At 41.1% G+C, this 26,261-nt stretch overlaps 1 protein-coding gene across 3 annotated transcripts; it reads right to left on the reverse strand.

The window, feature by feature from the left end:
• Nucleotides 1-2,748: 2,748 nt before the first annotated feature.
• Nucleotides 2,749-26,215, reverse strand: POGLUT1 (protein O-glucosyltransferase 1). Of its 3 annotated transcripts, XR_003005993.1 has the most exons (12): nt 26,063-26,215; nt 25,229-25,319; nt 23,973-24,116; nt 18,666-18,801; nt 16,317-16,438; nt 11,773-11,832; nt 10,242-10,341; nt 8,138-8,196; nt 6,916-7,083; nt 6,125-6,181; nt 5,456-5,681; nt 2,749-3,104 (listed from the first exon to the last, which is right to left on the reverse strand). XR_003005993.1 is itself a non-coding variant. In XM_024765445.1 (11 exons), exons 1-11 carry the CDS (start codon nt 26,145-26,147, stop codon nt 5,525-5,527), a joined length of 1,179 nt encoding a protein of 392 aa, XP_024621213.1. In that variant the 5' UTR covers nt 26,148-26,215; the 3' UTR covers nt 4,821-5,524. The 3 variants fall into 3 exon arrangements, 2 of the variants coding, with proteins under 2 accessions (XP_024621321.1, XP_024621213.1); XM_024765445.1 differs by lacking the exon at nt 2,749-3,104 and having other exon boundaries at nt 4,821-5,681; XM_024765553.1 differs by lacking the exons at nt 2,749-3,104; nt 18,666-18,801 and having other exon boundaries at nt 4,387-5,681; nt 16,322-16,438; nt 26,063-26,194.
• Nucleotides 26,216-26,261: the final 46 nt, after the last annotated feature.

The following is a 26,261-nucleotide window of genomic DNA, read 5'->3' on the forward strand; positions in this document are numbered from 1 at the left end:
GTTTGCAGGCGGCGAGACGTGTTCGCAATCTAAAGTAGGTTAGCGTATTTAAAACGGCAGAAACCCCATGTAGGTGAAGAAAGTGCAGTGTTCACTACAAGTGGAGTACGGAAAGGGGAAGGCAATTTGCGCAAATACAAGCCCAACTTACCCTGTCACGGACTACCGGGCTGGGTGGGGTCCATTCTTGTTTTCGGAAAGGACCGAGGCGTTGAAGAGGTTTTGGTGCCAGTTACCCCGAGATTTCCAGAACACTTTTTAAAGAAATCGGCCCTGGGCTTCACAAGATGGGTTTTACTCCCCTTAGTTCGTATGCCTACTGTTTCTCGAAAGGCAGGACAATTTCTGGAATTTCTACCGGGCGTTTGCTTGATAGTCCAGCAATAACTTCCCGTCACTACAGTCTCCACTAACATGTGCTTCAAAGTATAGTTTTTATTAAAATGCACGCATTTAAAATATTCTCAAACTGGTTTGTGTAATTTCACTTAATCTTTGCTAGCAACCAAATACAGTCAGATGTTCTCTTTGCCAATCCCTACCAATCCTTCATTCCTTTCTAGGTGTAGTTACAAATCTTTACACTCTTCAGTAGGATACAGAAAATAGAGTTCAGGAATTTGATAGCTGGAATTCTATGGATAAGGCCCAGGAAGTTAACTGATAAGAGTGACTAGCTGAGTCAGTCACGGCGCCAGGAAGATCTCTGGTGTCTGGGAGCCAGGATTAGATTCAGTTCCCAACATAACGTTTACTACGTTGCATCACGATTTCCTATTTGCTATGTGTCTCAGTGGACTAACTTTGAGGTCAGAGACCGTTTATATTCATCTCTCTGTCCCCAGTACCTATCATGGCTGGCACATAGGTTGTCCAATAAAGAATTCAGATCCTCTGACTCTTGGCTCTGGCCGCAGGTTGCTGCCTATCCCATACAGGTGGAGGTGGGCACCGGGATAAAGTCCCAAGGCCTGAAAGCCCAAGGAAATGGCTGTCCAGTCTGTCTAGTGTACATGTGGAAAATCTAAATGCTTAAGATGACCCCAGAATCATTCTGCGATGAGGAGAACTTTGAATTGGAGGGTGGGAGTGTTGGGCAGTTATTACTGAAATCATTTATATACAACTCAAATGTCCCCCCACTACCTTACAGATACAGACGAGGTTATGTTAACAGGCAAATTTTGCGAACTCCATACCTGGCTTCTCATTTGGGTAACAGCTTCATTTGTAAGGTTCCCTTTGCCATCTGGTCGCTCAAGAAGTCCACGGACCCTAGGCCCCGCCCACACTTTTGCTGCTATTCCATCTCAGCTCCTCAGACAAGTACTCTGTCACCCTCCCACTCTCCCGCTGCTCCAAGCCCCTGGGGCTTACCTTCCTTTACCACTATGAAAGTACTCTCCCTGCTCTGTGGTCTGCCTTTTTGAAGGGTCTCAGAGCAACACTAAGCCAAAATGTGTCACGTGGCTCACTCAGACCACTCTTTCCTATTTAGCTGACTCCTCCCCAGGATGTGCATTTGCCACCACGGTACAGGCATCAAGGGAAAATTTCAGTGTGGTCAGCACAGTGTGCCTGGAACCACCACTATTCTACCCTCAGACCTTTTGCTGATTTCTGCTCATAGAACCCAGTAGCTTCGCCCCCCATTATGAATTTTCTCCCAGGCGGCAGAAGGTTCCCTTTCCCTGCTAGGTTCACCAGGTACTGCCCTTGCTACATATATTACATTTTATTATATTATATATGACATAAACTGTTACCACAGGTAAAGAGAATGAATTCTGAGAACTCCAAGGACCACTTCATTTAACCATCCCTCAAAGTGTAACTCAGTTTTTACCTCCAGGAAGTTTCCATCTGCACCAGACAGAAATTTCTTCTCCCTCTAAACTTCAGATCCACATTGTCTTTATGAATAATTGGCCTTACGATTAAGGCCTCATATCACCTTAATTACCTTCTGCTTATGAAGCCTCTCATATTATTTTTACTTTATCATCTCACCTAGAGAGCTCCTTCATGCTAGGGAGCCTGTTGTAAACATTTTCTTATCTCCCACTGCTGTGCACAGTAAATGCTCAAGAAGTATCTGATAAATATTAAATGAGTGATTTGTAATTGTACCCCTTTGCTTCACCCACGTCTTACCTCGGGATGCAGTAGGATTACGTTAAGTGAAGGCATCTTTAGATGCATGAGAAGATGTCTTTTCAATGTATCTCTGTTGCTCTTGTTCATAGTCAGTACAGGGGTAAAGGGTAGGGAACTATCCTCTTCAGAACTGACCCAAAGGAGCCCATTAAATTTTTTTCTCTTGGGAATTTTGGGCTCAGAGACAGAGCCTGGCTGTCTCTGGAACTGCACACAGCAGCACTCTAGAAACTATCCAAACCCTTGTTGATATTCCTGAAACTGCTCTGCTTTCTACCCTTCCAACTACTCGGAGATGCCCTCATATCCTTCTAAAAAGTTCTTTTGCTTAAACCAGCTAGAGGTGGTTTCTTTTCTCTTCTGTTAGGAAAACCTGATGTAACAGCAGAATAAGGTGGCGCACTGACAACATCACACAGATGATACTCCCCAAATAAAGGAAAATCATTACTTGTGTTATCCAAGTATCCCACTTCACTCAAATAAATTCAATTATTTTCTTTCCTTGAAGAAAAGTGTGGCTTCTAGCTCTCTGAGGAAGAAATGGTAAGTTTGAGACCCAGATAGTATTAACAACAAACAACAACTTCGAAAGTTATGGAGATAAAAATTATTTTCAAAACCATACATTTTACATGTCATTACACACCATCTTCATACCATCTATGCAGAGGTAAACAAATAACTGTAAAATCTGAATAACATTTGCTGTACTTAAATACAAAGATGTTCTTATTAACTCTTCAAAAGGTAGGTGAGAATTTGCATTGATCCAATTCTTACAGTCTTGTCCAGTCCCCCTTGAAGTCAACGTCTGGGCAGTCTGTAAATAGGATTTAGTTAAGCCTGCTGTCCCCATCCATCCATCCATCCATCCATCCATCCATCCATCCATCCATCCATCCTTCCAGCATTCTTCTGTGCATCCTTCTGTGTGAGGCACTGTGCTGGAGAATGGAGAAATCAGGGTAAGTAAAACATGATTCTCACCCATGAAGAAGCTCACAGAACAGTAGGAGAAACAGTCAAATAACTACAGTGGAATGTGATATCATATAATACAGGCATGAGCAAAGTATTATGATAGCCTCTAACTGCCTAGAGGAATGAAAACAAGGATTCTGAAAGATGATGCTTGAGCTGGATCTTGAAGCAAAGCAGGAAACACTCCCAGGGAAATGTACCTTCAGCTCCTAATCCAAAGAACTGAAAATTTTGCTCCTAGTTTAGTGAGAAGAAAATTAAAACAGAATGATAATATCTACCAGGGCCTCCTATTGATTAGGCAAAACCACAGTACAACTCAGAAATCTGGACTGCTTAACGCCAGACTTATAGCACCTAAGAACACAGTCCCCATGAGTTATTATTATATATTTTTTTGCGGTACGCGGGCCTCTCACTGCTGTGGCCTCTCCCGTTGCGGAGCACAGGCTCCGGACGCGCAGGCTCAGCGGCCATGGCTCATGGGCCCAGCCGCTCCGCGGCACTTGGGATCTTCCCGGACCGGGTCACGAACCCACGTCCCCTGCATCGGCAGGCGCACTCCCAACCACTGCGCCACCAGGGAAGCCCCTCCCATGAGTTTTTAATCCTCAAAAAAATCCAACTTTTAACACCTGCCTTATTCTATGCAATGATCTTACCAGCAGGTCCTTTACTAAGAAGGTCCATAGGCTTACAATTTTGTGAAAGGGAGTTTAAAAGGCCCAACACCTGTTTCACAAGTGGAATAAAGTCCCTGATTTTATATAACTGAATCTCACATTTACTAATTTTGAAACCAGTTAATACCAAACAGTTCTTAAAAAGCAAAGGCAGGGCTTCCCTAGTGGCGCAGTGGTTGAGAGTCCGCCTGCTGATGCAGGGGACACGGGTTCATGCCCCGGTCCGGGAAAGTTGATTTCTCTGTGGAAAGTTTGGGCCTAAGGGACAAGGCTGGTTCTGTGTCATCAGACTATATGGGTTTTTTTGTTTGTTTGTTTTATAAATTTATTTTATTGATTTATTTTTGGTTGCACTGGGTCTTCATTGCTGCGCACAGGCTTCCTCTATTGTGGCGAGCGGAGGCTACTCTTCCTTGTGGTGCGTGGGCTTCTCATTGTGGTGGCTTCTCTTGCTGCGGAGCACAGGCTCTAGGTGCGTGGGCTTCAGTAGTTGTGGCACACGGGCTCAGTAGTTGTGGCGCACGGGCTTAGTTACTCTGCAGCATGTGGGATCTTCCTGGACCAGGGCTTGAACCCGTGTCCCCTGCATTGTCAGGCGGATTCTTAACCACTGTGCCACCAGGGACAGACTATATGGGTTTTAATCTAAAATTTTTTCTTCATTTTCAACTATGTTAGGGAGAACAGCCTGAGATTAAACTACTATCCAAATGTCTTTTTCAAAAAGGGAAAAGGAAGCACTCCAACATGGATGTGCACTAAAACAAACATCTCCTATAAAAGTAAGTGCTAAAGTTGAATGCTCTAAACTCCCAACTTAACACCATTTCACACATGAAGACTCCTTGAGATCCCTGCAAGCATGGACTACCGCCAACTCAAGGAGGAAAAGTATTAAGGGCATGTGAAGAATGAGGAAGAGATGCTGTTTTATGCACAGTTCCTCTAAAAAGTAAGGACCATCTCCTAAATTTATTAAGAGGTTTTTATGTCTTCTTTTTGAAAGAGGACATAAAGAAGGGTGTGAAGGTACAGAAAGGGAACTTGAAATCCAATTGCAAAAATTGCTCATGCAATTGGCCCCCTTCTACGTGGCTTTATAGAAATCTCCTGAGTACCAAAGTGTTTAGGCTTTTACAAAAGAGAGCTCCTACATCATGGCATGGCATACTACTGCTTCCTTAGACCTTTTAGGAAATAATCCCCAAGTATTTTTCACAAACCCTAAAGGGCTTTCTACATTAAAATATAGCGACAGAAATCAAGTGTAGAATAACTGCAGAACTGCGGTGATGAGTTGTACTAGTTCCAAAGGATTGACTTTCTACTCCAAACAATGAGACAAAGGGCATCATCCCATGGGCACAGTCAGTTCCAAAGTGAGGGACATACACATGTGGATGATCTGAGGCACAAGCTGTGATTGGTCCTAAGAAAATGAAAGGCAGAATTGGGTTCAAAACCCACATCTCATGATTTCTGGTCCTTATTCAGCCAAAGTGTTGAGCTGCTTCATATCTATATTAAACATATTTTGGATCTTTCTCGAAAGTTGCTCTTGGTGCAGCATGATAAGGAAAACCAGATATTTGGCTTGTTAACAGTATCCAAGGTATAGGTGTCACACTCACAGTGAGCTTCTTACCACAGGATGTCTGAGATCTGCTGCCATAGAGAGGACTATGGCTCAATGATGACTACTAGAGTTCAGTTTTCAAAATTTTGGGAATAATCTGATCATAGCCTTTCCTTCTTGTTACATTATAGGACAGGAATTTAGAGTATTCAGTCAACAGGTTCTCCCAGTAACAGGTGATGTCATCCATCTGCAAGTGGTTCAGAATAAACTGGCTTCCCCTAGAGACAAGATTAACAAGAATAAAGCACACCATTGAATAATACTAGTAGCTTACACTTGAGCGTTTTTACCTGTGCCAAGCACTGTTCAGAGTACTTTATATAAATTAACTCTGATCTTCAGAACCAACTCTATAGCCATCATATCCACACACACGCATTTGGAAATAGACATGATTTTTTTTTTCTTAAAAACAAATATGTAAACAGCCAATCCTCAGAAACAGTACTTGAATGACTTCAAAGATTTCAGTCTAACTCTACAAAGTATGGGCTTGGGACATATGTGAATGTGTGTTTTCCCCCAAGACAGCTTTGATTCTGATCATCTCTGTATAATGAGGCTGAAATTCAGGTATCACCATGGTAACAGCATTCTTATGACATTAGCTCAGGCAAAATGGGGATGATAAAGTGGAAAAAGAAAAATGAACAGAACTTACCTTTCAGCAATTTCTTGAGCTACATCATCATTTGCTTTTACAAACTGCAACAGCTCCCTAAAATGGAAAGAATTATTAGGCTCTGAAATACAGACCAAGCTCATTAGTACTAAGTCAGAGAGATCATAGAGTGAGGTCCATAGTTAATCTCTAGATATGTGGATGGTGAATTATTTCTTTTTTAAAGCAAAGATATCAGGTCCTCACAGGAACAAAATAACAACAACAACAGCAGCAACAAATATCTCACACACAGGCGGAAGACAACGTTGTAGTTCCGGAACATATTTGGAAAAATAGAGAAATGTTCAATGATACACATCAAAAATCAATAGTAAAGAAAAAAATTTCCCTCGTTTCTTGCTCTGGCCCCCAGAAGAGGGCGCTGAGCTTACATTTCTGGCCCTTCTCCATTCCTCATCCTAGCCCCTCCCTCCATGAGAGGAAACTTGCCTCAGTTTCACTGAGGTCAATTTTCATGCTGTATCTGAAAGTCCTTTTGACAATATAACACAACTGAATACCCATATCTCTAGTCTTTGAGAGATTAGAGCTTTTTCACTGCATACTGTCTGAATGTTACATTTTAAATCAGCATTAGAGAACTTTTAAAAATTAAATCCCACTCAGCCTAGTTGGATAATAATGCAATACTATTTTGAGAACCAAATATGAAAAATAAAAAGTTTTCAATGGAAAAAGTCATCAGGAGTAAATGTCTTAAATGGCTGGGGACTTAGAGGCAGATTGCGGGAGTCATCGGAAACTCTGCTTGGGGGAGAGCTGCTTACTGAACATTGGAGAGATCTGTTTTGACTGGGATATAGTGAACCCACGGCTTCAGCTGTGGATAGAAGAATTCCAGCCACTCGTCACCAACATGGAAAACAAGTGAACCACACAGAAAGAGGTGTTTTAACCGGAAACTTGCAGCTACACCCCGAAAATTAAACAGATACCTGGAAAAGAAAGAGCAAAATATACTTGAAACTATATGCCTACTTCCACAGATATGACCTTTTTTTCTTACTCCCTCTTACCCTTCTTTCCTTTTATTACCCCCTCTCCTTTCCTTTTCCATTTTCAGTCTTCAAGGACACATCAGCATGTCCCTGTGAAGTTGCTATAAACTCCTTGTTGTTCCAGGGGTTAGAGGTTGTTCCTGGGAATATCAGGGTGAGGGGAAAAAAGGGATACTTTCTCCAGGGAGAGACTGATAGGGCCAGCAGCTGGGTGCTGGGTACAGCGGATACAAGGCTCAGATGGAAACAACACCTCACCCTTTGCTACAAGTTTTTCTAGGCCTAAAGTCTTGAACTCATCATGGCCTCCCAAAGCCGTGTTTTTCCCATAGGGTACCCTACCTGATCAAAGGCGTGCCCTGTTCCCTATTCCCTCTTATGAAATCTGGAGAAGACAACCAGCATACCTAATCAATCTTCAAAGAAATGCCCCCTGGAAAAAAGCTAACTTAGAAAAGAACATTTTCTTTTCAGCATCTCCTATGCATGTACCCCTGTCTCCAACCAGAGCTGCTTCTACCCTATAGTTCTCACTGTGCAGGATAATCAGCATTCATCTCTCTGAATCCCCCCCTGCCCTCCTCCTGACCTGGTTTTACATGTGCATATAATCCTTAGTCCTGGCATTTAAGTATAATAGTTACATACGCTTTATTCATGTTGGACCGTAAACTGTCTTTAATAACCTAATAAATACTTGATCTAACTTCAGCTCTTGGCTGGGCGGGGTGTGGAGAGAAGGAATCCCACCCCTTTGATTACAAGCACGCAAGCTCTTTGGAAGCAGGGACCACACTTTATGTCTCCACGGTTCCCACAGAACCTAGTTCAGAGCTTGTGCACAGCAGACTCTGAGAAAATGATAGCTAAGTGAATTCATGTGACTTTCACAAACCCCGCCTGGACCCTAGTATTAAAACTCTCACCCAAAGTGAAGCTATTCCAAAAGCAATAGGGAAACTAGGAGAGTCAGGAGTTCTGTAAGTCTTACTTGTATTTGCAGTGATCCACAAGATGGACATCCTTAGCAGCTGGCTTTCCCAAGGTATCCTTTCAGTGAAAAGGAAGTTATTAATACTAGGAGTAGGAGCATTTATTGAAAACCAGTGTGCAGTAAGCATTGCTAAACATTTCATCAACATGACCTCATTTAAGTCTTATAATAAACAGACTCAGGAGGCATGATTATCCCACTTGATAGATGAAGCAGCCAAGGCTTTGAGAAGTTGGGAGACTTGCTCAGGGTCGCATGGCCCTAAGTAGAAGAGCTCGGGTTTCAACCTGGTTCTGTCTGATTTTACAGTTTAAGCTCCCTTGGAACCATGTGAATCCCCTGAACTCAGAGGTCATGGCCTGCAGCACATTTCACTCTGTGTAAATCATACTGCACAGGAGGTTACAAATGGTGGCTGGTGGGCTTAGAGGTGTAGCCCACACACAAATTTTGTTGAGCTCACAAAGTATTTAAAAATAAATATTCTAACCACTGCCAACATTTAGAGGTGGTAGGGTGTTTCTTACAAAAACCCAGATTTCCAACTTTTCTTGGGGAAAAAAAAGGGAAGATTTGGCAAAGAGAGCTCCTATTCCCCTGGGCAGCAATGACCGGATCTTCAGCACTCTCTCCTTCTCACTAGTGCAGCCCCTGGGGGTATCGGAGTTTGAGACCCCCATCTGTATTCCAGTCACATTAGCAGAGGGTAAACTCGATGAGGGGAACAAGTCTTGTTTGCTTTTGCAGCCTCCCATAGTAGATGCTGGGCTGAATGGATACCTTTTTCATATTGTTATTTTTTAACAAAGTTTCTTATACTGCATTTGCTCCTGTTTGAATTAAGCAGTCACATAATAAATACATGCAGCTTTACTTAGTATTTCTTAGTTTTTACTTAGTTTTTCTGACAAGAAGTTTAAACATTTTTCTCATATCATCCTCATATGGTATATGGAAATTTCAGATGAGGACATTTAGGGCTTAAGGTTCTTTGAATAAGGCAAGAAAGAGTTAAGAGGATAGAGATGGACTTCAAACCAAAGAAGCCAGTCATTGCTTTCACCTTAGAATGAAAGGTGAAAGGGAGTTTTAAACAAATGAAGATGCTTATATGTCATTTCCAAAGACTCTGATTCATTCTATTCATTTTTTTTTTTTTTTTAAAGAAGATGCTGGGGGTAGGAGTTTATTAATTAATTTATTTATTTTTGCTGTGTGGGGTCTTCATTTCTGTGAGAGGGCTTTCTCTAGTTGTGGCAAGCGGGGGCCACTCTTCATCACGGTGCGCGGGCCTCTCACTATCGCAGCCTCTCTTTTTGCGGAGCACAGGCTCCAGACGCGCAGGCTCAGTAGTTGTGGCTCACGGGCCTAGTTGCTCCACAGCATGTGGGATCCTCCCAGACCAGGGCTCGAACCCGTGTCCCCTGCATTAGCAGGCAGATTCTCAACCACTGCGCCACCAGGGAAGCCCCATTCTATTCATTTTTAAGTTCTCTAGTTGGATTGTATAGTCAGGGTTGAGAACCACTGGTTTAAACCAGGGGTTGGCAAACATACAGACCACAGGCCAGATCCAGCCCACTGCTTATTTTTGTACACAACACATAAACTAAGATTCTTTTTACCTTGCAAATGGCTGGAAAAAAATCCAAAAGAGAATATTTTATGACACAGGAAAATTACATGAAATTCAAATTTCAGTGCCATAAATAAAGTTTCATTGGAACACAGCCATGCTCATTCGTTTACATATTGTCTACGGCTGATTTCACACTGCAATGGCAGAGCTGAGTAACTACAACCCAGACTCTAGAATCTGCAAAGCCTAAAACATTTACCATCTGGTCCTTTACACAAAAAGTTTGTGACCTACGTTTAAACCTTCAAAATTGTATAAAATACAAGTCATAATATGGGCCAGAAAAGCAATGTGAGTTTGAAAAAGAATAATTTACATATATGCTAATTTTAGTCCATGGAACTTCCTCTATATTCATCCCAACACTGAGAGGAAACCTAATCTCAAATTCTACCCAGGTGGCAACGTTCTTTGAGTGAGAATGTTCACTGCTGTAGTTCTAGTCAGATGATTGGTGATTACTTTCATAGATTTCCAGGCCTGGTTTTTGGTGTATTCTGCATCAACAAGTTTTGGACTTTTCCGAGATAGAAGAATGAGAGGATCTCGTTCTGGACTTGTCCTATAAAAGAAACACATGACATAAAACTATGTGTCCTACACCATAATACTGTTCTCAATCTCTGAAAGGGAAGCAGTAATCGGACCCAATGAAAAAGACTGTACACACTGATGGACAATTCATTGGTTACTTTAATAGAAGAGGAGGGGGACACTAGATCCTACAGCAACTAGGAGGTCCTGGGCTGTTCTCCACTTTACCCTTCAGGGAAGGGGAGTATTTGGCCCTTCTTTGCTTGCATTCTAGTCTTTAGGATTATGTTGTTCTGGGCACTATAGCCATATCCCAGGGAATTATTTCCCTTTTAGAAGATTCATGTAACCTCTAATCACTGGTACTCATAGCTGTGTGACTAGGTAATCACCACTCACCAAAATAGCTACGTGACTTTTGTGGGGTGTGCTTTGTAAAATCCAGTATAATATTTAAATTAAAAAGAAAACTGAAAGGCTCAAACACCTGAAAACTGCATGTAGAAAAAGTCCTAGTTATGGTCCTAGTAGCAGACGGTCTTGACATTTGAGGGGTCATGGACCCCCTGAGAATCTGATGAGAACTGTGGACCCCCTCTCTAGAAAAATGCACATATCCCCATATAATTTCAAGGAATCCCTAAAACTCCTGAAGTCCACACATGGATTCCAAGTTAAGAATCTGATCTGAAGATCTGAGAACCAGAGAGGTTGATAAGGAAGTGTAAGCAGTTGCTGTTGGGCTGAAGTCCACTGCGAGTGAAGAGAGGCTGTGACCTCGGACAAGGATGCTCTGAGAAAACTACAAAACTCTCTCCCTAAACATTCTCTTTTGTATTCATCTGTCTAACAGGTACTCATTCTGCATCTATGTGGTGGGTACTGTTCTTAGCACCAGGGATATGGAGCTGAACAACACGGACAGGGTCCTTCCCCAACCTTTTCTCTTTCCCTCTTCCTCCCTTCCTTCCCTGCTTCCCTCTCCATTTTCACCAGTCTCAGTCTGCGCTTCCACCACTATTTGGCAGCCACATGGTCTGATGAAAAAGGCAGTCAGAAGAGCTGGTGATGGTTCCCACTCTGCCATTAAGTGGCAGAGGGCCTGTGGGCACGATCATAAGCTACTCCTAGGAAACTGTAATCTCTCAGGCAAGAGGACAACTCATTGTTCTGTTCAGCATTATATATAGTCAAAGCCCATCACACTCCTGGCACTTTGTAAATATCTGTTGAATGACTGGACAGATGAACTTTACTTCTTGGAATTTCAGTTCAACTTAGAGTGATTTGGGCAAATAATTTGAGTTCTTCTCTAGTCTAAAATTCTGTGATTCTGTGTTTATTTCTTAGTTATCTTAGCTTTCTCTTTAAACTAGGGTTCCTCACACCCTCAAAATTACTTATATTTTGCACATTAACTGGAAAAATACTTTTGTAAAATGTCAGAAAGTATAATCACCTTGATCCTCGGAAATATGCTGTGGAATTTTTCTTTTTCCATGGCCACTGTGCTGCTGACCTAAAAATAGATTTCATTAGTTTCTATGTTTCTTCCTTAACTATATAAGGATGACTTTGAACCATTTCTGAAGATTAGTTGAGATCTTTACATTCTGAAATCAGTCTGATCCAGGCTACTCCAAAGAAAAAGCTCTAAATAACATTATGTTCCCTTTTGTTATTACTTCATTCCTATGGAGATGCTGGCAAGCAATATCTACAAATCTACGGCCTGGTAAATAAGTTAACAACATTGAAAGAAAAGTTTCCAAAACTAAGTGACATGTTTAGGGCTATTTAATTCAGTACAATGAGGATTTCTTCCCCACTTTAATTAGAGTCTATTGATAAAATTAACAGGCAAAGACAACTGCAGAAAATATCAGAAACTGAATTAAGGGCAAGGAAACAAATCACTTCCTGACTTCATGTTTTAGATGCACAGGAGTTACCATCAGATTTAGTCTGATTTTCCAAAGCACCTGGTATCCCCAGAACTGTACTTAGTGCTCCATAAAGACGAAGTCCCTGAAACTCAGGTCTCAGTACCCACTACCACAGCCAGCCTTCCTTGCTGAAACTGCTAGTCCACAGATGCATCATTCTTAACTTACTTTGTAGGAACCCTTCACAGAAGTTTGTGTAGTCTTCCTCTGAAAAAGGAGGGGGTTGGACTGAACTGGAGTTAATGAGGGATTGGTGAGCTACTTGCTGTAATGGAGAGATTTAGAACATAAACTTTTCAGGTAGAGATACTTTTCAGATTCAGATAGTGTCCCATTTTCTCTCAGGTGAGACCACTGCTCTTATTTTCCTGGCTTATCTTCTAGTCCTTTCTTGCTGGATCATCTTTACCCGATTCTCCAGTCCAACTATTTCTCTGTGTCACATTCCCTCCCACCAAAATATAAACACTATAGCAATGGGTTTTTTTTGTTTTTTTATTTTTAATGAAAAAAATAGTGTATACTCATTATATAAAATTCTAATAGTAAAAAAAATTCATCTGGAATCTCCCCACCTACAGATAACTACTTTTAACAATTTAACGTTTCAGTGAAGAATTTCCTTCCAATCATCTCTCCACATCAGTGGTTCTCAGTTGGGGGTGATTTTGCCCCTCTACCCAAGGGGACATTTGGCCGTATATAAAGATATTTTTTGATTTTCACTACTAGGGGATTGCTACTGGCATTAGTGAGCAAAGGCCAGGGATACTGCTAAACAACCCACAAGGCACAGGACAGCCCCCTACAACAAAGAATGATGTAGCCCCAAACATCAAGAGTACCGAGATTGAAAAACCTTGCTCTATATAACAGAGATCATACCATGCATGTTGCTAGCTAACATTCTTATTAGGACATATTATAGATAACAATAAGAGCCAACACCTATATAGCACTTACCATGTTCCAGGCAGTGTTCTAAGTGCTATATAAATATAAACTCATTCTCATGACCTTACAAGGTAGGTTTCATTAACCCTACTTTATAGTTGAGGCCCTTGAGAGGTTAAGCAATTTGTCTAGAGTCACACAGCTAATAAGAGCCAGGGTTTGAACCCAGAGTCCCTGTTTTTAAGTCCTATGCTACCTTTACTTTCCATTCATGCACAGTTTTCCATTTTATAACCATGTCGTAATTCACTTCATTCCTTACTGGTGGGCTTTCAGGTAGTTTTAAACTTTTTTCTTTAAGAAACAACACTGAAGTGAATATCCTTGTACACACATCTTTGCATGCTTGTCTAATTATCTTCTTAGGATAAATTCTTGAAGTAAAATTGCTGGGTCAAAGGATATAAACATTTTACATTTTCATGTATACTGCCAAACTACCCAACACAAAATGCATCAATTTATACTGAAAATTTGAGTATAAACTTCCTTGGTCCCTGGGGAAAGCCGCAGACACAGACTTGAACCAAGTATCATCTCTGTTTTCTCTCTCCCTCATTCTTCCTACCCACCTACCCACCCCTCAAATGACCCATGTTAGGACATTTGTCTCCCGGCAAGCACTAACAGTGGCCACCACAGCTTGGTGCTGCCCCAGCCCTCTTTTATAACCCCACCTCTCCGCTGACCATAGAGTGAATTCTTTAAATACACAGGGACACTGAATTCTTCCACAGAGTGAAAAGTAAGTCAATGGGGACAAACTCTCAAAAGTTTATAAAAATAGGAAAATGCCAGGCAGACATCAGTGTAGATAAGCAAGTAGATTACTAAAGTTTAAAGGTGAGAAATGAAATCATGGGGCTAGAGATTCTGAACGGAGGGCTCTGAAAAATAAAATTGCAATTCTATAATCATGAATAGATTCAACTGAAGAATAAAAGGGGAAGGTATCAAAAGAAAAACAAATTCACTTAAGATTAGATTTTAAAACATATGCTATCTCCCTAAAAATTGCTTACTAGTTTACAAGGGCGGTAACTACACAGTAGAGGAACCTGATATAACACCTTGACCAGGTGATCAAAATTAACATCTCTAACGAGAGGTGGATACACACAAAATCATTTATGTAAGTATCTGAGCCAGCAGTGCATAAACTGAATCTAATCATGAGGAAATAGACAAAACCAACCAACCTGAAGAGCATTCTATTAAAAATGTTCAGTGTCATTGTATCAAAAATGTTCAGTGGCCTGTATTCTTCAAAATGTCAGAGTCACGAAAGAGAAAGACAGACTGAAGAGCTACTGCAGATTAAAGATTAAAGAGACATGAGGACTAAATACAACACATGATGCTGGATTGGCTCCTGTACTGGAGAGGGAATATGCCTTATGGGACATTATTGGGACAACTAAGTATTAAATTAATATTGTTTCCTCTAATTGACAATTGCAATGTGGTTATAAAAGAGAACACTCTTGCTCTTAGGAAATATGCACGAAAGTATTAAGGGGTACAGGGTCATAAGGTATGCAACATATTCTCAAATAGTCCAGAAAACAAGAAATTATGCATATATTACACATGCAGCCTACATGTTCATCAAAGGACACAATAAATTAAATTATTATCCGATGGAATACCATGCAACTGTTTAAAATAATGAGGTCATTTCATATGTACTGACATGGAAAGATTTCTAAGACACCAATAATCGGGGAAAAAGTTGCCTAAGTTGGACACACTTATAAACTTTTATGAGCATGTAAAGGTTTCATATTCAGAAAAAAATTGTTTTTAAAATGATTTTAAAAACAAAATAGATGTACAGCAGGTGGGAAAAGAGCTACAAAAAGAAGAGTGTGAAAAGGGTATTTGCAAGAACCTGAAAAAACAAAAAAAGGATTAGAAAACTAAAGTCAGGAATAACTTGGAGAAAAAAAGGTTTAAGACATTTTTATTTTTCCCTTTCTCAAAATTATGTTCAAAATGAAATGCTAAGTAAGAAATGATGGTCTCAATGTCTGGAGAACATAGGAAATATTAAGTAGTCAAGTGGAGAGAATAATGCACTTGGAAACCTAGACTTCAGGCCTAAATTGGTTCCTTGACCAAGTCACTTAACCTCTCTGAGCCTGAATTCCCTCATCCCTGAAATAAACAGTTGGACAAGAACAATTTCCAGGTCCAGTTCTATGAAGTATGAGACCAAGTTATCTTAAAAAATAACTTTCTAATTATACCTACTGAATAATAAACTTGTTTCTTTACCCAGTGGCTCTAGCTGCCACTGAGGACTTCGGCCTTATATGCTTCTCCAGAGAAGGGACTTTCTCTTCATCTCATTTAAATCTCCAGCCACACTTAGTACAGGTGATAGACATCTGTGGAAATGAAGTTGAATTAAACTACTGCTTTCCCTACATCTGAGAGAATACCTAGAAAGGTGTGTTTTTAGAAGTTTTCTCATTAGGTACCAATGTTGTTGGAATGATTCATGTAAAATGTAGCTAGGTAAGAAGTACCTACAGCTTGATGACCTGGACAATCTAAATTCTGAAATAATGGCGGGATACAGTCAACAGGCCAAGGCAGGTTTCAATCGTGAATTAGAGAGTATTTGGAATAAGCTTGTACTTGAGATATCTATGGGACATTTATACCCACACCATCCCTGCCTGAAGGACTTAGCTCTTAATTACAAAGTACATTTATGTGCTTCCAAGTAATTTTCTATCCTTCCCCACAGTATGGTCATTCATTTTTTCCTACTTATGAAAGTAACTCACTCTTATTTAGAGAAACTTAACAGTACAGAAAACTTTCAAGAAGAAGAGGCTTCTAGAATCCCTCCCACAGAAGCATTGCTGACACTTTAGGGTAGGTTCTTTTGCTCTTTTTCTATGGATATGTAAATATTTTTATACACATACAAAATTGCTTATGCTATAGTTTTTTGTCTTTCATTTTTAGCTTAAAAGTTAGTCCTTAAAAAAAAAAGTTAGTCCTTGTAAACAAATTTAATTGTTTATACTTTACTGTTTACTTCAAGACGACCCACAAAGAGGGATAAATAAAACCCCTCTAAAGGACTTACCTTACCAGGTCTTCTCTGAAGAGGTCCCACCGTCCAAGACCGGTAGGATATATTGGCCAAACAGCGGGTCCTCCTTCCCAAAATGTCCAAGCAGGATACATGATATCATGGTACTCTGATGTCTTCAACAGAAACAGAGAGGTTACTCTAAGTCAGTCTCAGAGCGGAAGAAGCAGCAGCAAACTGCATTCATGCCACGGGATCTGGAAAAGGCCTTGCCCCAGTGTTATATTGTCAAAGATATATTTTCCCTAGTCTTCAAAGTCTAGACTCTAGATGCTAAAAGGCAAAAATGACCATGGGTTAAAATTTGTGGGCTGACTGAATCCCAGAATACGAAATCACACTAAAGGTCAACTTTTCCAGTTCCCCAAAGTTCTGTTTTTCTAGAGGACATACACTGTTGGCGTTTTTAGTTTAGGGAAATAATATACCCAATTCTGAATGATCACATAGCTGTCTCATCTTTTAACTGATATTACACTTGGAGTGTATACTATCTTACCAGTTCTTAGTTATTTCCTAGATAGGTCTTTTAGGAGCAAGAATTAGGAAACATAGTGCAATGGTTGAGAGTGTGGGCTCTTGAGAAAGATCATCTGACTCCACCTCTTTCCAACTCTAGGCAAGTTACTTAATCTTTCTATGCTTCAGTCTCCTTACCTTTATAACTGGATAAATAATAATATCAATAATATTATCTATCTAATAGGCTTGTTTTGAATATTAAATGAATCAGTACATGTAAAAAACTTAGAACAGTGTCTGACACAAAGTAAATGATCAGTAAGTGTTAGTATTACCTATTACTGTGGCACTGCTGAGCTCACATTGGTTGATCAATAAATTGTGAGTTATTTTTTGGTTATTCTTCTTTTTTGATCAGGGTCAAAAGTAGTGATGGGCAGAATGCGGGGGGAGGGGTGTTATCCCACATCTTTTGAAAAAAGTTTGAAACCATTTGTTCCCTCTACACGGTTACCTCTCTTAAAATTCTGGTCACTGATAAGCCTCTAATTCTACTGTTTCTTCCATTGGAATTACATATGCAATATGCTGTTTGTCTTTCAAATATTTAAAAAATGGTACGTGATTTATCAAGCACCTCAGGCATAACAGCTGCTCAAAAGAAACTGCACATTTATTATAAAGCTGACAGACTAAAATCCCTCCCTTGCAAACTAAGAGTCACTGGTTCAGAAAAAAAAAAAGGGAGGGGATTAAAGATGAAAGGAAAGTTAGTATACTGATGGTCATACTTATTATCCACAGAAAAAACAGATAAGTAATAAACACAAAGTCCTTACTGACTTACATGGGAGCCTCTATCTGTTCTTCTGAGAGGGCTTCATGAGAAATAACGGGACCAAGCACTTTTGAGAAATGAGGCTAAAGCATGGGAAATGCAACACAAATGTGGCCTCAGCCCACTTGCAACACAGGAAATAAACAAGTCTAGAGAGAAAGTAAACTGTGATAAAGAAAAAGTGGGGATAAAAAGTTCGTCTGCTTTGGAGACACCAAATCAGAAATGGAGTTATTTTCTCAAAGTTCAGAGGGTTTTCTTAAACCCACTCTTCTCCCATAGAATCTCCCATCTACTCTCTTCTAGCCTCCCCCCATCCCTGCCCCCAAATGCTTTCATATTTAGTCTCTAGGGAATGAAGGCCCATTCCTGCTAATACACCATTTACAAGAACCTGAGCACTAAGATATTCACTGTCCCAAGTTCTCCAAGCCCACAAGTGTGTCCTAGTACTCCTATCTCTCCATAACTAGACCCAAAGATCACCCCCTCACATATCCCTCTCGGGTATCGCAGGCATATCCCCTCACTGCATTGCTTGGGTGCAAACTGTGTGAAGTTATCTAGCACCTTCAGTCTCACTGTTAGCCAGGCTGGGACCCTGGGATACAGTGGCCGGACAGACGATACCTAATACTATGGTTGATACATACAATGTAGAAGCTCAACAAATCTTTTCTTTGAATGCAGGTTTTCCCTAACTTCAAGCCCATGAGTTTTCTTGGGCCACTCTCTCCCATGCTCTGTAGGATCTCTGAATCCCACCTCCAATGTCCTAGAGGTTCCTCAGGCCTCTCTCATTCCCTACCCTCCATCCCTAGCCCTATAAACACAAGCAACCTTACTCACATCACTTATGGGTCCTCAACCCCATCTCCTCAGTCTTATCGTTCAATGACTGTGAAGCTAACAGGGACACAGACCCACTTTTGGACCTCAGGCCTCATCCTCACCATCATCCATCAGACTCTGCCACAGTCATCTCCTGCTTATATGCTAGAGGACCACCCTCCACCCCCTCATATGGCTCTTCCTATACTTACCTTACTGAAGGAGAAGACTGGAATGGCAGGCTCCATCCATTTAGGAACCTGAGGATAGTCTCGTACATTGATCACCATCTCCATGTCAGGGAGGCGCCCAATAACTTCCAAAATAAAGTGTTCAACACCACTACACCTGTCAACCAGAAATACCACAACTTCACCAGAGCAGTGCCTGCTCTCGGACAAGGCAGGGTCCCGCTTACACTTTCAAAGTAAGACAAGCCAGTGTCCAGATAATCAGCCTCCTGCAAAGTGTCCTGAAAGGATTACTCCACTCTTCCATATGGTGCCAGTTACCTTTTCTGGCTAAGCTGCTCCAGCTTACAATACTTAATAAAATTTTCCGACTAGGTCATCCTACGTTTGAAGGGAGTGTTATTGCTACTCCCACCATTTCCTCTCCTCTTTTCATTCCCAGCATTTCTTTATGTCTCCTACACAGAATAGTTTAATTAGTAAGCAAGATACAAATTTTGATAGGAACCGGAAAAGCTGATTTTCTAATTGTGTCCCTTGGGCTTTGCATCTCACAAAGACATTATCTTTATTTCCACCATAACTAAGTCTCATAGTTTATGAGGAAGGATAGGAAACCTTTCATTACCTTCAAACTGAATACAGAACACTATTAAAATCAGTTTTGCAAGCCAGAAAGAGTGCCATGTATATAATCACAAAGACTGTAATATTGCTTTCAGAATAGACTTCCTGGGAATTCTCAGAGGATTTCTGGAAAAAAAGTGAGTATACACTGACAGCTAACTTTTCTTCCCCATCCTTTGAGGTCCTGACCAGCACTATACTGGGGGGCAACATTCCAAGGCCTAACCAAAATTTTCTGGCAGCATGAAAATGACTGATTTAAAATATTGATTTATACACAGGGTGATAACTACAAAAAATATCAATAGTTCATAAACATAAGAAAAGATGGTCAACTGTACTACTATAAGGAAATGCCCCCAAAGCCAAACTTATAAAAACAGAGAAAGTGCTTAACAGAGGCTGGGGAATAGAGGGAAAGGACAGACGTTGTTTAAGGGTACAAACTTACAATAAGCAGTAAATAAGCCCTAGAGATCTAATACACAGTGTACTGAGTATAGACAGCAAAATGGTATTATAATTACCAAACTTGCTAAGAGACTAGAACTTAATCATTCCCACTACTATAAAAGAGAATAATTATGTAAGGTGATAGAGGTGCTAATTATCACTACAATAGCAATCATATGAAAATAGATGTATCAGATTAACATGTTGTACATCTTAAATTTACACAATGTTATATGTCAAGTATATTTCAATAAAAAAATTAAGTATCACCATGACAAAAGAAAAAATCTAGTGAAGCTAGATGCCAGTTTTCATCAATCAGATTGTCAAAGATCAAAGAGTCTGATAATACATAGTGAGAGTGTGAGGTCTATTCTGAGCACATGATACAAGGCTGGTGAAAGTGTAAACAGGCACAACCTCTTTGGAGGATATTTGGTTCCATTTATCAAGATTTTAAAAACACATTAATTGGCCAATTAATTTTACTTTTAGGAGTTTAGCCTGCAGATGTATTTACATGAGTGTTCAAAGGTCTAATTTCAAGGATGTTTACTGCATCATTGTTTACATTAGTCAAAAATGAAAGGGGAGGACCTCCCTGGTGGTGCAGCAGTTAAGAATCCACCTGCCAATGCAGGGGACACCGGTTCAAGCCCTGGTCCGGGAAGATCCCACATGCCCGTGGAGTAACTAAGCCCGTGCACCATGACTACTGAGCCTGCGCTCTAGAGCCCATGAGCCACAACTACTGAGCCTGCGCACCTCAACTACCAAGCCCAAGCACCACAACTACTGAAGCTCACGTGCTCTAGGGCCCGTGTGTCGCAACCACTGAGCTGTGTGCTGCAACTACTGAAGCCTGCGCACCTAGAGCCTGTGTTCTGCAACAAGAGAAGCCACTGCAGTGAGAAGCCCATGCACCGCAATGAAAAGTAGCCCCCGCTCACTCCAACTAGAGGAAGCCCGTGCACAGCAATGAAGACCCAACACAGCCAAAAAAAAATTAAAGGGGAGTGGTGGGGAAAAATTTAAGTGGCCATTGATAGAGGACTCAATACAGAAATCCATACAATGGGTTTTTATGCAGCTATGAAAGAGTTCTCCATGTACTCCTATGGAAAAATTTCAAAATCTACTGTTAAAAGGAAAGGAAAAGTAAGTTGCAGAACAGAAGATATAGCATGTTCTAGTTTGTTGATGAATCTAGATAATTGTATATGCAGAGATTATTTCTGGCAGGCTGTAAAAGAAACTGGTAATTGTAGTTGTCTCTTGAGAGAAGGACTCAGGGACTAGTGGTCTGGTGGAGGGGGGTGTACGGTGGTAGAGAAACCTCCTTTTCACTGTACATACTTTTGAGTTATCCAAATATTTTACCATGTGCATGTAACACTCCTTTTTTTTCTTTTCTTTTGAACACTTTACTGGAAATACGAGCAGATGCAATAAAGCAAGAAGAATATTAAAGATATATAATAGGAAGAGAAAATTTTAAACTGACTTTATTTGTAGATCCATGATCATCTATGTAGAAAATTTTAAGTAATCTAGCCAAAACCTATTACAGCTAGTAAATGAATTTAGAAATGTAGCATATTTTATATACTAACAATGGCCACATAGAAAATGAAATTAATAAAGTACTATTTACAATAACATCAAAAATATGTAATACCCTGTGATTCTTTTGACAAGAGACATTCAAGACCTACATACTAAAATCTACGGAACAATGGAGAGAGTAATTAAAGATGTAAGTAAATGGAAAGATACACCCTATTCATATATCCAAAGACCCAATATTAATTTTTTTACTGAAGTATAGTTGATTTACAATGCTGTGCCAATCTCTACTGTGCAGCAGCAAAGTGACTCAGTTACACACATATATAAACTCTTATTTTATATTCATTTCCATTATGGTTCATCACAGGATATTGAATAGAGTTCCCTGTGCTATACAGTAGGACCTTGTTGTTTATCCATGTAACACTCCTTTGATACTGAAAAAAATTACTCGTTAAAAAGTTTTTAAAAAAATGTATTACTGCAGTACATTTACATGTAACAGCTGAAACATTTATTTTCTTTCCCATTCAGCTTTTAAAATAGCACTCTCTCACATACGGTACAATTCTATTTATATAAAACTCTAGGAAATAATCTATAATGAGAGAAAGCAGATCAGTGGATGCTTGAGGATGGGGGTGGGAGGAAGGCATGGCGGGGAAAGGGGGAGAGAGAGACTGCAGAGAGGCACAAGGCAACTTTTGGTAGTGACAGATATGTTATTTTGGTTATATATATACTTATCAAATTGTACACTTTAAATATGTGCAGTTTATGTCAACCATACTTCACTAAAGCTATTATTTAAATAATACTATTATTCTCTACCTTTGAAATGATGTGACTCCCATATTTCTTTTTGTTTATTTCTGGTTTTTTGTGGGGTTTTTTTGCCACGCCACATGGCTGGCGGGATCTCAGTTCCCCGACCAGGAATTGAACCCAGGCCCTGGCAGTGAAAGCCCAGAATCCTAACCACTAGGCCACCAGGGAACTCCCTCCGGTGTTAATTAGATGGTGCTCCAGTTCCTCAGCAAAATCTCTCAGCTCATCCTTGAAAGGCTGAGTTTACATTTTCTTTTGTTCAGAACTGAATACTTTAAATGTCATAGATATTTCTCAAACTGGGTGAAGTAAAAGTATCTAGACCTAGAAAGATACTTCTTTTGGCCAGATGAGAGTCTGAGATATTACACAACTGTGTCCATTTCATTAAGGACACTGGTTCTGAATATTTCGTTTTATTTCTCTTTTGTTTAACTCTATTTTCCTTAGTTGTATATGTATTAATAGTTGCAATAGGGAACTTTCAACACATTAGGACCTTTCATTGTCAGTGAAAGGTCCTGTGCTCTCTTAATATTTCTAAGAGCTCATGATTCTGACCAAAAAGCTCTGGGGTCTGGAATAAGAGCCATGTGCCTTTCAGACACTTTGAGAGCGCTACTTAATTTGATCTGGAGACTGTTCAGCTAACTATTAAACAGTGGAAAAGCTTTCAAAGTCCAACAATGTCTATATTCATATTTTCTTTCTCATTTGTAGAAATTACAAATTCCTCTATGCTCATAATTTGTAGTTAAAGTCTCTATTATTGTTCCAAGTAATGAAACAAATGTCTATTTAAAATACCTCAGTGATTTTCCCCACTACCACCTTATTTGCCCCTGACACTTGATAACCAAAATTGTGATTACCTCAGAGTGTGGGATATTAAATGATCTTTATTTTGTTGTTATTGTTCTTGTTTTTACATATTTTACATTACAATGAAAGTATACTAATTCATAATAAAGTTGTTATTACGGACAAATAATATAAATCCTTATGACCAAATGGATGCATGTTTTTTACAATACTGCTTATTTATTTTACTTGTAATGATATAACATCATTTAGAAAAAAGATCTTAGTAAGGGAATATCCTGCCTTCTGGGTTTTGTACTTTGTAATTTTATAAAGAGTAGAGGTTTTGTTTCGTTTTTCTAAAAGACTCCTGGGAATTCCCTGGTGGTCCAGTGGTTAGGACTCTGTGCTCTCACTGCCGAGGCCCCGGGTTTGATCCCTGGTCAGCAGGGTGGCAGGGCCGGGGGGGGAACTTGTACATAATGCTGCCTAAGGCCAACTTCCAGGCTCAGTCTGTGACCCTCCCTGCTCCCCGCCAGCTCTCAGCCCACTGATGTAACTTCAGCTCTCACACCTGAAGTCCTGGCCAGTGGAGCCTACGTAATCTGCAGCACCCATTATTTCTCTTGCTTTTCCAGCACCTTCCTTTGAATACTTGGTATCTAGAATAGTAGTTGGCCCCTGACAGTCAGTCAACGCTTCTCCTCCTCCTTCAGCCCAGCTCACTCATGCTAGGTCTCATCAGCCTGTGTCCTGCAGCTACTATATCTGGGGAAGGAGAAAGGGCAGAGTCACAGCCAGTACAATCAGTGATGTGCCTCAGCCTTACAAAGAGAGAGGAGACAGGCTTTGATATAGGAGATAGGAGAAGAGAGGTTGGCAAGAAAAATTCCCGGGCAAGCAGAAGAGTTTGTCACTATTTTGTAGTCCTTCTGAAATGTGAGGAAGGGTTTACCTGTAAGTCCCTTTCATTGGACTCTCTATAAGAGTAGTATCAAGTAAGCCCTTATGCAATAAGATCAGAAGATACATGTACCTCATAGCTCTTACCTTGAGGGGAACATGCAGTCATTTTCTCGGTATAATCTGTTCTTAATGATCTGATAGTGGGTCCCTAGCTTCCGTCTGACTACCTCCGCCATCATCTTCCTGGAGATACCTCCTCGGAAAGCGGTCAGATCCTCTTCTATGACACTGGGAAAGAATGGGAATCATCAAGGAAGGCAGGCCAAGAGAATAATACCATTCCACCTACTTCCTATCTGTGGGTCTAGGCTTAGTATTAGAGAACACGTAAGCTTTGGGAAAGAATAGAGGGCAGGAATGCTTTCCTGGAAGCACCTTAGGCGATCTAAAATATCAACAACAACAAAGCCACAAAAAAGAAAAAGCAAGTCAATATCTCTTCTACCTCCCTCCATCTGGATTGCCCCTCCTTGGCCTGATGTATATTCCTCCTTCACTGCTCATGCCACACCCACGTCCTCCCAGTCACTGCAGTCCCACTGACCTCCCCTTCTTTGAATCTCACAGAAGGTATGGTTTATGCCTTACAGCCTGACACTGTTTGAGTCCCATGTTCTAGTCTGTTTGGCCCCTACCTCCCTGCATACTCTAGCAGTACGTATGACTGACAGGAGTAACCAGAAATTACACTATTTTGAATCCCTTTTAAAGTTCAGTACATAGCAAGTTTTCAGCAAGTATCACACACATCAGGTGAATTTTTTGAGGAATCACAGAATAACATAATGAGGAGTTAAAGGACCCTGTTATTTAGCTGATGAGGAATCTGAAATCTAGAGAAGTGAAGTGTCTCGGATCTGGGACTTGGATCTGGGACTAGAACCCAAGGCTGATTTCAAAGTAATCTTTCTACCATAACACACTCCAGCCCTAATTTGCATACATTAAAGATAACCAACAAGAAACTTATGATTCGATTCATTTAAATATATGTTCATTCCTTCAACAGTATTTATTGAGTACTTACTGAGAGACAGCACCAGGAATATGACAGTGAATATAAGACATAGGTCTTGACCTCAAGAAGCTTTCAGTCCAGGGGAGAAAGCAGACAAGTACATGTACTAATTCCCACAAGGAGTTAACAGGCACCTGGGCCTCTCCTCTCCCAGGGTATTTTTATCCCCCAGAAATATAAGAAAACCACCGCACGGACCCTGTCTGCTCTCAAAACATGCTTGGCTCTCTGACCACTGCAACCAAGGTCTCTTGGGGATTTTAGGGAATTTCCTCTTGACAAGATCTAAATTCTTAAAGACACGTCAAAGAAAAGAACTCACCCATGGTAGCAGCTGCAGTTTTGACTTGAACATGGCTCATAAATCTCCAAAGCCCTGTTAATTTGGTCAATAAATACTTTCCATTTTGAACCTTCAAAAAGTGAAGTAACAAAGTTAACAAAATACTCCTGAGCACTCTTATTGACTAGCAGCAAGCAGGCAGAACCAACAGAAGGTCAAAACTTTTAGACACCCTCTTCTCATCCCACTGGTGGAAATGAACCTCCAGGAAGGATTCATTCTACAGTTCTCCTGCACTCAGGTCAAGTCTGCCCCTTTACTCGGGCTGCCAGGTATCCAAGAAATGGGAAAAATTCCACGCTTAATGCCTGACACTCAGAAGGTTATGGATAAACTGGCAACACGGATTCTCAACTTTTACTAATCAAACTGAGCTCCACAAAGAGGATCGATTAAAAGCCCCAGGCATTATTAACCTTCCCTTCATCTCTTCTGGCAATGGACTAAGAACACTACACACACACACACACACACACGAATTATCCCCCAGTGTGTTAGGGAAGTGCGGGGTAGCCGAGCGTGGGCCATACCCGCTGTGGGTAAACAGGGGCATGGCCCTCCCCTCCCCTCTATCACTCAATTCCGGAGGATGGGTTACTCTCCAGGGTCCTGGGCAGGAGAAGCACTGCCAGACACCTAAACGCACTCTCTGCTCCGAGGTGCCCCCGTGACCCCTGCCCAGCTCTGCCCCGCAGCGCCCACAGCACGAGCGTAGCGCCGGCCGCAACGGGGAGCGAGGGGCGCGGGAGAGCGCCTCGGGACCGGACCAGACTCCGAGCCCCAGCAGTGGGCTCGGCCCTGTCCGGAGCCCACCTGACTCCTTCTGGCAGCCCGGCACCGGGTGCAGGAGTAGCAACAGCAGCCACAACCGAAGCTGGGAGCGCACCCACCGCTCCATCGCCAGCCCTCCCACTGCCGGGTCCAGGCTGCAGCGCAAGCGGGCGGAAGCGCAGCTCCGCACAAAGATGGCCGTGGAGCCGCACCACGTGGGCGGAGGGCCGCCCCGCCGTGA

This window comes from Neophocaena asiaeorientalis, unplaced genomic scaffold (genome assembly GCF_003031525.2).
Source record: "Neophocaena asiaeorientalis asiaeorientalis breed wild unplaced genomic scaffold, Neophocaena_asiaeorientalis_V1.1 scaffold500, whole genome shotgun sequence".
NCBI lineage: Eukaryota > Metazoa > Chordata > Mammalia > Artiodactyla > Phocoenidae > Neophocaena > Neophocaena asiaeorientalis.

Bases quoted from the DNA above. Each gene is read 5' to 3' on its own strand.
- POGLUT1 (XM_024765445.1), bottom strand. From the start codon at position 26,147: ATGGAGCGGTGGGTGCGCTCCCAGCTTCGGTTGTGGCTGCTGTTGCTA. The intron at 24,117-25,228 runs GTGAGTTCTTTT...ATTCTTTCCCAG, and splicing joins AACTGCAGCTGCTACCATGG to TGTCATAGAAGAGGATCTGA. The intron at 5,682-6,124 runs GTAAGTTCTGTT...TCTTGTCTCTAG, and splicing joins GCTCAAGAAATTGCTGAAAG to GGGAAGCCAGTTTATTCTGA.